The sequence below is a fragment of the Salvelinus namaycush genome, chromosome 6, assembly GCF_016432855.1.
Source record: "Salvelinus namaycush isolate Seneca chromosome 6, SaNama_1.0, whole genome shotgun sequence".
Classification (NCBI taxonomy): domain Eukaryota; kingdom Metazoa; phylum Chordata; class Actinopteri; order Salmoniformes; family Salmonidae; genus Salvelinus; species Salvelinus namaycush.
The window spans coordinates 23,714,660-23,728,493 of record NC_052312.1 but is presented as its reverse complement, the minus strand read 5'-3'; the positions used below and the strand labels follow the sequence as shown (position 1 = coordinate 23,728,493).

General features: G+C 45.0%; 1 protein-coding gene across 1 annotated transcript in view; it reads left to right on the top strand.

Moving 5' to 3' along the window:
- Window positions 1-461: 461 nt before the first annotated feature.
- LOC120049044 (trithorax group protein osa-like) overlaps window positions 462-13,834 on the top strand; it is a 106,634-nt gene continuing 93,261 nt past the window's right edge. Inside the window, exon 1 of the mRNA XM_038995303.1 lies at window positions 462-825. Coding sequence (XP_038851231.1) covers window positions 775-825 — 51 coding nt within the window. The 5' untranslated portion in view covers window positions 462-774. The remainder of the gene's footprint in view (window positions 826-13,834) is intronic.

Sequence of the window (13,834 nt, the reverse complement as noted above, 5' to 3'; positions counted from 1 at the left end):
ATAAACCGATAACTAAATGAGTATAATCACAATCATCGTAAGCTAATGTGTGTGTGTTCAGCAGACTGTTTAACACCATGACCACTGGTTTCCCTCAGCCTCTTTGTGTTGCAGATATTTGTGTCACTCTCTTTATCGCTCATCTGAGAAACCTTCCCTAGGGGCACACACACACACACACACACACACACACACGGACTCACACGCACACACACACACGCGCGCGCGCGCACACGATTGCCCTCTCAGACGATCCCAGTAAGTGGGAATGTCCCCTTTAAGTGCCGAGAGGCGAATGGAACAACTTCGTCTCCTCCTCTCTTTGACGTAGGCCTTCTTATCAACCTATCACCGAGCTAACCCCGCCCCCCCCCCCCCCCCCCCTCCCCCAGGCAGGAAGCCAGCAGCTCTGGCGAGTAAGTGCATGACCCGAGACTAGATTGATACTAGACGTTGTATCATTACGACGAATACTGCAATAGAAAGGATGAACTAGTCTTCTACTTGAAGGGAATATACAATTAGATATATTTTGGCTGTAGTAGCCCTATAAATTCATAACGGTTGTCTTCAGTACTCGACACCAATTTATCAGACAAAGACGACTGTGAAGAGACTTCGTTATTTTTCCTCAAAGGTTGTTTTTAAACCTTTCTGTTTTTTTTAACGACCTTGTTGGTTTTTATATATATTTTTTTGTAGTGAGGGGACTAATAGACCGGACAGCAAAGTGGATTTAACGGGTGCGTCGCCGCCTTCCACTTTATCTCCAAGATGCTATTGGTGTCTCCGCGGCTAGTCGACACACCTCGCATGGAGCCCATAGTAAGTTAACTACCTTTTCATTCTATCGTTCTAATGATCACTAGCGCTCATTTGAAGCTGGGTCGAGGGTGTGAGAGGCACGAGAGTTTATGTGTGTGTAATGTGCTGCCAGTGTGCTTGAGTGAGACAAAATGGTTAGGGATATGGATGGGATACTACACTTGATGGCTAAATTCCTTTATTGTAGTGAGACTACAGTGTGTGTGTGTGTGTCTGTCTGTGTGTGTGTGTGTGTGTCCTTATCTTGCTATTTCATTATGTGTTTAGGCTCTTCAGTGATGGCATTTGTAAGTTAAAGAGACTGATTTCCTCTCTCTGTCTCTGTGTGTGTTTTGTGTCATACTGAATATGCGCCTCGACCGGGAAATCAAATCAATAGCCAACATTTAGTTAGAGAGCAGGATTGATAGATATCGTAGTGACCACGTAGATTAAACAGCTATTGGTGGGGCTTCAGAGGCTATAGGAAAATCCTGAACATTAGCCTTCAGTAAATATTAGGTATGTGTGTGTCTCTCTCACGAACACCAGTCACTCTGTGTGTTCATAATTCCGGTAAAGTTCCGTGACTAGATTACTTTACGATCGGATGTTGTGGTTTCTCGGGCGTGCGTCAAAATTGCAACAAAATACATTTCCAGGGAAGAGCGTGTGCGGAGAGAGCGAGAAGTGCTGGCAACTTGCAATGGTACTCGTAGCGGTGTATATCAACATATGATACTGGAGATATTATTGGCTACAGTACTAGGCTACTACTACCACCACTCTAGACGGAGAGTGGCTGAGTGACTGAATGCTCTCGTTGCTCAGTTCCAGCTCCTCTCAAAAGGCTTCTTCCCCTTTTTGATAGCAAGTAAAAAACCTTTGTGTTCTCATGCTTGGCTGAACACACTGAGCAGTGAGCGGAGCCACTATACTAGGCTCCAGTCTCTCTCTCTCTCTCTCTCTCTCTCTCTCTCTCTCTCTCTCTCTCTCTCTCTCTCTCACCGTGAAAGTCAACCCAAACCCCCGCCTCTCTCTCCCGAGCACCAGCATGCAGTCTCCTTGTAGGAATTAAAGCCCATTTATGTGGCTTCTGAATCGGCCGTGCAGTCAGCGGGCTACCCCTCTGTAACAAAGAGCGGATCTAGAGCTGGGTCAGGCCGTTGCGTCGGTGTAGGAGAGGCTATTTAGCTATTACGCTATAGGGCAACTATAGCATATTAATGATAATGTGTGTCTCTCTCTCAATTCAATTCTCTCTCTCTCTCTGTGTGTGTCATATGGATTTAACTGCGATGTTAAACAATTGTGTGGATTAGAGAGGGAAAAACGATTTATGCACCAGATCAGATTGATGGCTTGATATTATAATAACACATTGACACAGATACATTGTGTGTGTGCGCTTTTGTTTAATACATATAGGAAATAGAGGAGGTACATAGTCTAGGGGCTTAGACCAGCAGTAGGACACACACGTACACACAAACGCGTGCGCGCACACACACACACACTGTGACTGACTGGGGGATTAAAAGGCGGACTGGTAGAATACATAATGATATTAAAACACAAGCCCTGTCATCCATTATCTCTGTGTGTGTGTGTGTGTGTTTGTTTGTGTCCTCAGAGAGAGACGACAGCACCTACCCCTTGAAAGCTATAGTTCAATAGGCTCAATTCACCAGATACCCTTCAGATACCGAAGCCTATAACAACCTTGTCTACGCAACGTTTAGTTGTATAGTGCCGGAGTAGAGGGCTATTTAATCATGTCGTTTTATATAGGCCTATATCTTCTTGCGGCCATGTTAAAAGTTCTATTGACAGATATAGATGAGAATATGCGATGGGGAGATAGAGGAGAAGGATACAGTTCAGGAAGCGAGTGGCTCAACTGGGTATTGAACCACTGCAGCAAGGGGTCATACGTGGCCCTTGGGCTGTACATGGCCCTTGGGCTGTACATGGCCCTTGGGCTGCAGCAAGGCAACTACAGCAGCCCCGGGTTAATAACATCTTTGATAACGTCTGCGAGGGACGTTTAGTTGTGGTTGAGTACGGGATGTTTATTTTGAGGAGTTTTCGGGAACCGGCAGACGTTCCACGTTGCTGTACCGTTGGACGGATCAACGACGGCGTCGACTCGATTCGACCAAACGGTGAAAGGAAAGTAAGCAGTTGTGGTGGTGATTTAAGACTGGCTACCACACCTCCTCCTCCTCTCTGCCTCTCAATCTCTCTCTCGCTCTCCTTTCCCCTCTCCTTGGCTTGACACAGATTTGGTTAATTTCCGAGAGCGAGCTAGTATTTCCATAGATATGCTAGGCTAGATATTTCCCTTCTTAGTTGATTGCTCAGTCTCTCCCCTGTGACCATGTCCTCTCTCTCTCTCTCGCTCTCTCTCTCTCTCTCTCTCTCTCTCTCTCGCTCTCTCTCTCTATCTATTACTTATAAAGACGCACAGAGAGAGAGAGACTCATATCCTGTCTACAAGAAATAAAAGTAGGTCTATAGAGGAAAGGAAAAAACTTGGAAGACTAGACTACTTTAGTACCAGACTCACAATTCCAAATGGCAGCCGGTTCCCTGCACAGTGCACTACTTTTGAACAGAGCCCTGTGAGTCCTGGTCAAAAAATAGTTCACTAAGTAGGGAATAGGGTGCCATTTGGTACACAACCCGAGTCTGTGATGCAATTTGTGGTCTAACTGATTGGAATGCTGAACGCGGCGGGGCGAAATGGAGATTGAGAGTGTGTGTGTGTGTGTGTGTGTGTGTGTGTGTGTGTGTGTGTGTGTGTGTGTGAGAGAGAGTTGCGATTGGCCCTAGCAATGAAACGGACCCAAGAATGCGCACATGGTATTGCCTTTAGCCAGAACTATGAAGCAGAAGTCTGACATCGTTTTTTTGTGTCTCTCTCGTTCTCGTAAAATGACTGAATGAAAGAAAACATATGTTTATCTTCCATCAGCTCAGTGTGTGTCTAAATCACGTGGGTGTGAAAGTATGGCAATGGTACTACAAAACGCTGCTGGTGCTTTTTCACACACTTGTTGGAAGTATTCTCCTCTTCACTGTTCGTCAATGCATTCTCCCTCTCACTCTCTCTCTTACGAACACACACACACACACACACACACATCAATGCATTCTCCTCTCCACTTGGACCCAGTGACCTCTGTCATTACGCACTAATGGTGTTAAACGACCACTGAGACACACACACACACACACACACACACACGCACGCACAGACCAAGAGGCTATTAGCCAAAGCACTCTGCCTAATCATATATAGATCCTATTCTGTGTGTAGCTATTTGCTTATATTGACATAATGACATACGGTTGGTGGCATTTACTTCAGTCTGTTATTACCCATGACGGTCTTTCCAATGTGTGCCTTTGTGTGTGTGCCTGTTCCACCTGAACATCAGACCATAAGTATCGCCTCCTAAGAATGCAGAGAGAGAGAAAGAGAGAGAGAAAGAGAGAGAGAAAAAGAGAGAGAGAAAGAAAGAGAGGGAGAAAGAGAGAGAAATAGAGAGAGAGAGAAAAAGAGAGAGAGAGAGGGAGAAGGAGAGAGGGAGAGAGAGAGAGAGAGAAATAGAGAGAGAGGGAGAAGGAGAGAGAGAGAAAGAGAGAGAGAGAGAAATAGAGAGAGAGAGAGGGAGAAGGAGAGAGAGAGAGAAATAGAGAGAGAGAGAAATAGAGAGAGAGGGAGGCGGGGAGGGAGGAGTGAGACTACTTTCCTAATGATTTTATGCTAATTATAAAATGATAATAACACTAACAGGTTATTACTGTGTCATGTAATATAAACTCAGGAATATTCACTCATGTCTTTGCTGCAGTAGGTGAACGTCTTGACTGGCCTATATCTTTGGTGTTTCTTGTAGCAGTGTCCCCGAGCACCACCACAGCGATAGGCTTTCCCCCGTGCCGTTTCGGCTGCCGCGTCTCTCTTGTTCACTTCAATTGCGACTGATCCACGGCCAAATGAGTCCCGAGCACTTTGAAGTCTACTGCTGTATGGCGATAGTCCTCCGCCAAAGGAATGGGGTTTGTGTGAGCTCCTTCAGATCTAGTGCGTCGTCCAGCTCGTTGCCAACGGTTTCTCGGTCAGCGGCCGCGTCCCAAAAGGGCACCCTGTTCCCTGCGTAGAGCACCGGCTCTGGCTGAAGGAACAGTGCACTGTGTAGGGAGTAGGCTGCCACTTGGGATTGTAACGTGAGCGTCTGAACCAAGCCCACCCGGGCGAGCGCGGCACGACTGTCGGGAAAAAGAAGGGCTGGTTTCCCACGTCAAAGTTCCGTTAACCATAAAACAACAACAAGAAGTTGAAAGGAAAGAGGGGGAAAAAAAGATAGGGAGACTTTTCTTTCATCAGACCGACAGTACGTAACGATGAGATGACTGATGTAACTGTGTTAGGAGAGCAAGAAGGAATGTAACCCTAGAGTAGCGCGCGCGCGCACACTTCACCCTTTTCAGTTGCTTAAAAGGAATCTCTATGTCGGTATCCTCTCTGTTGTTATGAGCCTCTTCGTCACATAGCCTACTGTATGTACCTGTACCCTCTCAGAAATACCTTGCCCTTTACAAATGGTGTTTGTGTGTGTGTGTGTGTGTGTGTGTGTGTGTGTGTGTGTGTGTGTGTGTGTGTATGTGTGTGTGTGTGTGTGTGTGTGTGTGTGTGTGTGTGTGTGTGTGTGTGTGTGTGTGTGTGGTGTGTGTGTGTGTGCGTCGACGATAAACAGCCATTTTCGCATGGAAGAAGGGATGAAAAGGGGGGGGATGAATTTCTGCTGATCTCCAATGCTGTGCCATATGGTCACTCCCCAAGAGAGATGGGAGAGGGGGATCACGGGGGAGGAGAGGAGGGAGGGAAAGGGAAAAAGATTGAGGATTGAGGATGGCCTTGAGATGTGCTTGAGAGAACCAGCTTCTCTCTTTCAGTTGTTATGAAAGAGGGAAACCGGTGAGACTGTGAACAGGGGACTTTGGTGCAGACGTGTGTGTGTGTGTGTGTGTGTGTGTGTGTGTGTGTGTGTGTGTGTGTGTGTGTGTGTGTGAAGGGGGTGCAACTCTGACCCTTTTCTCCAGAGTAGCACCTCAGATCCACAGAGAGAGAGAAAGGGAGAGAAATATGAGATTTTGTTCTACTGATTTCACAACAACTCCCAAATAGTACCCCATTAAAGGAAAAATCCACCCAAAACCACAAATCCCTATAATTTACAGTGTTAAATAACACTAATATGTGGGAACAATATTCTTGGTGAACTAATATTTCATGTTGCCGTTATAAGGTTGGTAGCAACGTAAAACCGGTGTGGAAGTCTGTAGCAGCTCAAGTCGACTATAAAAACCAACAATGCAATGCTCTCTCTATGGGCTGGATGGCAAAAATAACTACACACAACAATGTCCAAGTCAATATCAGCATGTGAAGTGACTAGTTAGCTGTGAAATCGCCTAAACAAACTGCCCTATCAATTTAGGAGTCTACAATCTCACCATGTTCAACCTGCAGATCGATGTGCCTCGCAGAGTGTTTCTGACATTTGCAAATGGCAATATGCAATGCACCCTGGACCGAAGAGGCTGAACAAATAGAAGAAACTGCAACATTTCTCGAGGTAGGACTATTGAGAGAAGGCGACCTCCCGCGTTATAACATCGGCCAGTATTGAAATCTGACATCGTTTTCCGCGATCTGAAAACCACATTCATATTAACTTCCTGTGTAATGAGAGAGGCTTCATTTCAATACTACATTATACCGGGACACATTTCTGCCTGCTTAAACGGCAATAGCTTAGATACACGTGAAGAAGAAGAAAAACGGGAAATAAACCCCGGGAATCGATACAACATTGCTCGGAGATGCACAGAAACAGTAGAACATTCCCAAATGGGTGAATCGTTCCTTTCAGCACAGTAATAACGATTGTCAGTCCCTGAACTACTGTGGAGACCGTCTTCTTCACCGGGTACCTATCGCTGTGCCATAGACTGTGTCCCTTTGGCCCGAGACGGCTACCGACGCTCGTCGTTCCAGCTCATTAGTGTTACCCGCTGTTTTGTTCACGAAGTCACGCCGTCGTCCTCTTCCTGCTACCGCTGTGGTTCAAATGTCCCCCGGCGCCCGGAGGGGGACGAGGGAGAAGTGGAGAGGTAGAGATGAACAGAGCGAGGGACAGAAAGAAGGAGAGAAGCAGCGAGAGGGTGGGGGAAAAGGGGACGAGGGGGAGGAAACAAAGACAAAGGAAGGGAGAGATAGAGAGAGAGAGATTTTGAATGTCTGTCTTGTTTTGAATGTCTACTGTTCATTTCTGATTGTTTATTTCACTTTTGTTTATTATCTATTCCACTTGCTTTGGCATTGTAAGCATGTTTCCTATGCCAATAGAGCCCTTTGAATTGAGAGAGAGAGAGAATTAGGCCTATACCTGCTAATTATCAAAATCCAGAAAAGAGCCGATAAATTCTACAACCTAAAAGGAAGCGATTCTCAAACCTTCCATAACAAAGCCATCCCCTACAGAGAGATAAACCTGGAAAAGAGTCCCCTAAGCAAGCTGGTCCTGGGGCTCTGTTCACAAACACAAACAGACCCCACAGAGTCCCAGGACAGCAACGCAATTAGACGCAACCAAATCATGAGAAAACAAAAAGATAATTACTTGACACATTGGAAAGAATTAACAAAAAAACAGAGCAAACTAGAATGTTATTTGGCCCTGAACAGAGAGTACACAGTGGCAGAATACCTGACCACTGTGACTGACCCAAACTTAAGGAAAGCTTTGACTATGTACAGACTCAGTGAGCATAGCCTTGCTATTGAGATAGGCCGCCGTAGGCAGACCTGGCTCTCAAGAGAAGACAGGCTATGTGCACACTGCCCACAAAATTAGGTGGAAACTGAGCTGCACTTCCTAAACTCCTGCCAAATGTAGGACCCTATTAAAGACACATATTTCCCTCAGATTACACAGATCCACAAAGTATTCAAAAACAAACACCACTGTAAATACAACCCATATTTATGTTGATTTATTTTCCCTTTTGTACTTTAACTATTTGCACATAATATGACATTTGAAATGTCTTTATTCTTTTGGAACTTTTGTGGGTGTAATGTTTACTGTTAATTTAGTTTATTTCACTTTTGTTCATTATCTACTTCACTTGCTTTGGCAATCTTAACAAATCTTTACCATGCCAATAAAGCCCTTAAATTGAAATTGAGTTGAATTGAAATTGAATTGAATTAAGAGAGAGAGAGAGACAGAGAGAGAGACAGACAGAGAGATAGACAGAGAGAGACAGAGCGAGAGAGAGACAGAGAGAGAGAGAGAGACAGAGAGAGAGAGAGAGAGAGAGCAAGTGCGTAAGTCTGACTATCAGACAACCAGGAAATAGGAGTGTTGCCTAGGGATGAAAAACAAACAGGACACACACACAACACCAAAAATCTGGTTAGCTTTTTCCACTGACTCTCAGGGAACACACACACACACTCTCAGACTCAAACACATTTATACATAATAAAGTACTGTATGCTTACACCTTGGAGCACCCTCACAAGTTATCACACAAATGATCCACACATAAACACACACATAAACACACACTGTGAGCTCACTGGGATTGTCTGTGATGTTTTTGAAAACAGTGGCTCTGTCTCGCTCTCTCTCTCTCTCTCTCTCTCTCTCTTTGGTCAGTAGGGGGACTGGGCTCGCAAATTTCATCCCTGCATTCATAAAGATTCTCAAAGCAGCAGATCAGGGTCTTTACACTATCTAGGTGTGTGTGTGTGTGTGTGTGTGTGTGTGTGTGTGTGTGTGTGTGTGTGTGTGTGTGTGTGTGTGTGTGTGTGTGTGTGTGTGTGTGTGTGTGTGTGTGTGTGTGTGTGTGTGTGTGTGTGTGTGTGTGTGTGTGTGTGTGAATACTGATTGTAGATCAGGGTCTAATTGTTACCTTGCTGTGTTTGTGGCTCCTCTATTGCATCATTCACCACACACACACACACACACACACACACACACACACACACACACACACACACACACACACACACACACACACACACACACACACACACACACACCCTCAAAGCCTTGGCTTTCCCCATCCTCTGTTGGACATCCATGCTTTGTGTTTGTGATTAGGACCTTGATTCAGAGGTGTGTGTGTGTGTGTGTGTGTGTGTGTGTGTGTGTGTGTGTGTGTGTGTGTGTGTGTGTGTGTGTGTGTGTGTGTGTGTGTGTGTGTGTGTGTGTGTGTGTGTGTGATATGAGCTGTGATGAAACTCTCTGCAACATCCTCGGGAGGCTGAAGAAATTCGTCTTGGCTCCTAAGACCCTCAGAAGCGTCTACAGATGCACCATGGAAAGCATCCTATCGGGTTGTCTCACCGCCTGGTACGGCAATTGCACCGTCTGTCACAGGAACCGGCACCCGGTGTCACAGGAAGGCCAAGAAGATCATCAAGGAACTCAGCCATCTGAGCCACGGCCTGTTCACCCCGCTACCATCTAGAAGGCGGAGACAGTACAGGTGCATCAAAACTGGGACCCGAGAGACTGAAAAACAGCTTCTATCTCCAGGCCATCAGACTGTTATACAGTCACCCCTAGCCGGCCTCCGCCCAGTACCCCGCCCTGAACTTTAGTCTGTTACTCGCCGGCTACCACCCAGTACTCTACCCTGCACCTTAGAGACTGTTGCCCTATGTACATCGAGTCATGGAACACTGGTCACTTTAATCATGTTACATACTGTTTTACCCACTTTATATGTATATAATGTATTCAAGGCTCATCCTATATCATTACTGCTGTACACACCTGTTCTCTTCCTATACTATCCATACTGTCTACACACACCATTATATATATATATATACATATTTATAATCTGGTGTCTGACATTGCTCATTCTAATAATTGTTCTGGATTGTTATTGTTTCGTATTGGTATTATAACTGCACTGTAGGAGCTGGAAACACAAGCATTTCGCTGCACCTGCAGTAACATCTTCAAGTCTGTGTACGCCACCGGTAGACTTAGGCTGAGAATGGAGAGAATGTACACAGAGAATAATGGACGCGGCGAATGGATGAAAGAAGGGGAGAAATAGGGAAGGGAGACGTGTGTGTGTGTGTGTGGTGTTGTCTGCGTGCTAGCGCGCCTGAGTTGTGTGTGTGTGTTTGTGTGCACTTACTTGTGTGTCTGTGCGTGCGTGTGTGTGCGTGTGTCTCCAGTGTGATCTCTCTGTGGCCTATCCAAATGGAAGAGTTCTATATTATTTATGTGTAGATAGAAATGGATGGGGAGCTATTTTATTTATTTATTTGATATTATTTATTTATAAACAAAGACACTGTGTTTATTTATAGATCATAGACCTGCTGCTTTCAAGTACAATGATTGGGATGGTGCGTGTGTGTGCGTGGTTGCAGTCTCTCTGTGTGCGCGTGCGACTCTGTGTGTGTGTGTGTGTGTGTGAGTGTGTGTGTGTGTGTGTTTCAGTGCTCCTGAGGCTAGTTCAGGAAACACAGAACAGGGTGGATATTCTAACCGGAGATTTCCATTGTTTCTTAGTCATTCATCAAATCCTCCACTCCCCCCCTCCTCTTTTTTTTCTCTCCTCTAGTTTCCTTCCTTCCTTTTGTTGCTAACCTGCCGGCCCACTCCCTATCTCTTTCTCTCTCTTTCAATCAACCTCTATCTCCCTCTGTCTTTCTGCCTGTCTGTCTGTTTCTCTCTCTCTCTCGCTCTTTCCCTCCCTACTTTGCTTATTACTCTCAGAAGTTCCTCTATTCTTCTTTGTTGGAGAAGTTGAGCTCACCTGGCCTTCTACCCCCGCGTGTGTGCGTGTGTGTGTGTGTGTGTGTGTGTGTGTCACCAGTCTCCTCTAGAAGCCCCAGAGAGCCCACAGGGAACCGTCTCTTCCTCTAGATGGGTCTACATCTGTTAGAGAACTGGAGGTCAAGACCTCTCCTTATAGACTAATAGTCTATACTAAAGAGAGGAGAGGAAATTGTAAATCATGCTCTGCCTCTCCCTCCCTCCCTTCTCTCACTCCCTCTGTTCCTCCTATCTTCCACCATCTCTTTCTATCGCCATCTCTCTCCCCCTCTCTCTCTCTCTCCCTCCCTACTTTGCTTATAACTCTCAGAAGTTCCTCTATTCTGGACTTCTGCCCCTGTGTGTGTGTGTTTGTGTGCGTGCGAGCGTCTCTCTGTGTGTGTGTGTGTGTGTGTTTCAGTGCTTCTGAGGCTAGTTCAGTGTAAAGTGCATTCCTATACCAGGAAACACAGAACAGGGTGGATATTCTAACCGGAGATTTCCATTGTTTCTTAGTCATTCATCAAATCCTCCACTCCCTCCTCCGCTCTCCTCTCGTTTCCTTCCTTCCTTCCTTTTGTTGCTAACCTGCCTGCCCACTCCCAATTTCTCTCTCTCTCTCTCTCTCTCTCTTTCTCAATTTAAGGGCTTTATTGATATGGGAAATGTATGTTTTCATTGCCAAAGCAAGTGAAATAGATAATAAATAAAAGTGAAATAAACAATAAAAAAATTAACAGTAAACATTGCACTCACAAAGGTTCCAAAAGAATAAAGACATTTGAAATGTCATATTATGTCTATATACAGTGTCGTAACGATGTGCAAATAGTTAAAGTAGAAAATGGAAAATAAATCAACATAAATATGGGTTGTATTTACAGTGGTGTTTGTTCTTCACTGGTTGTCCTTTTCTTGTGGCAACAGGTCACAAATCTTGCTGCTGTGATGTCAAACTGTGGTATTTCACCCAATATATATGGGAGTTTATCAAAATTGGGTTTGTTTTCGAATTCTTTGTGGATCTGTGTAATCTGAGGGAAATATGTGTCTCTAATATGGTCATACATTTGGCATTAGGTTAGGAAGTGCAGCTCAGTTTCCACCTCATTTTGAGAGCCAGGTCTGCCATCGGCGGCCCTTCTCAATAGCAAGGCTATGCTCACTGAGTCTGTACATAGTCAAAGATTTCCCTAACTCTCTCTCTTTCTCTCTCCCTACTTTGCTTAAGACACACACACACACACACACACACACACACACACACACACACACACACACACACACACACACACACACACACACACACACACACACACACACACACACACACACACACACACACACACACACACACACACAGTAACAGATTGTGCCAGTGGGTTCATTCAGTAACATGAGAACTATTAATGCTTTACCATTACTGACCCAGGTCACAGCGACTGAATCTGGTTACACACACACACACACACACACACACACACACACACACACACACACACACACACACACACACACACACACACACACACACACACACACACACACACACACACACACACAGGGTCATAGTTCAGAGCAGGATATGGTGAAGTTAATTGATTAATTGTCGTTCAGGAACCATTCCACTTTAGTCTTAATAGCCTAATCTAGAGCTCTGATTGGAGAGTGCTTAGACGAATCACTTAGCGGCTATTAGTTACACACTCAGTCCCCCTCCTCTCCAGCACACATTAGCCGTGACGGGCTGGATAGAGGGAGGGAAGCGGAGAGAGAAAGAGAGAGAGAGGGAGGGAGAGGGAAAGAGAGCGGGAGAGAGAGAGAGAGGGAGGCCCGTAGGTGTGAGAGGAATTCTAACTGACCAATAATATACTGTGATGACTCTCTCTCTTTCTCTCTCTCTCTCTCTCTCTCTCTCTCTCTCTCTCTCTCTCTTTATATTGTCATGGGAAACATATATTAACCTTGGCAAAGCAAGTGAAATAAACAATCGCAAATTAACAGTTAACATGAAACACAAAAAGTTTCAAAAGAGATAGAGGTTTGAAATGTTAAATGATTAACTATGTACAAAGACAAACACAAAAACGAGCGTATCGGCCCGGACCTTTACAGGCCGTCGGGTCGATACACTCGAAATAAAATATAAAAATATAAAATAGGCTATAAATGAAAATGAAATAGCTTTTATCTTACAGAACAAGCTGGCGCCACTAGGGCCCGCTCAGCAAGCTGGCGCCACTAGGGCCCGCTCAGCAAGCTGGCATGTGTGTGAGAGTGTGTGCTGTATGTGCAAAAAGTAGAAGTACAAATGGCAAGGGAAATGTCATCAACAATATAGGCCTAGGCTTGTATTTACTTTGGTGTTTGTTCTCCAGTGGTTACCCTTTTCTTATCACAACAGGTCACACATTTTGTCTGCGATGATTTCAAACTGCGGTATTTGACATAACAGATACGGGAGCTTGTCAATATTTGATTTGTTTTCACGTTTGCATATGGTCGTCCATTTGGCAGGGGGTTAAGGACGTGCAGCTCAGTTTCCACCTCGTTTCCAAATGTTATATTATATATATACAGTGTTGTAACAATGTACAAATGGTTAAAGCACACAAGTTAAAATAAATAAGCATAAATATGGGTTGTATTTACAATGGTGTTTGTTCTTCACTGCCCTTTTCTTGTGGCAACAGGTCACAAATCTTGCTGCTGTGATGGCACACTGTGGAATTTCTCCCAGTAGATATGGGAGTTTGTCAAAATTGGATTTGTTTTCAAATTCTTTGTGGATCTGTGTAATCTGTGGGAAATATGTCTCTCTAATATGGTCATACATTGGGCAGGAGGTTAGGAAGTGCAGCTCAGTTTCCACCTCATTTTGTGGGCAGTGAGCACTCTCTGTCTCTGTCTCTGTCTCTCTCTCTCGCTCTCTCTCGCTCTCACAGGGGTGGGAGTATGCGTGTGTTGGGGGGAGGAGACTGTGGAGAGGTTCTGGTCTTAATGTGTATTCAGATAACCACTGTAGCATGTCTGATTTCTCTTGGCTTGAGAGAGTGTGTGTGTGTGTGTGCGTTACCTCAATGAGATCTTGTTTTTGAAGAACTCTAGTGTGACTCAGTGCCTATGTAGTCACTCTATCCAGTCACTGTCAAACACACAATGAT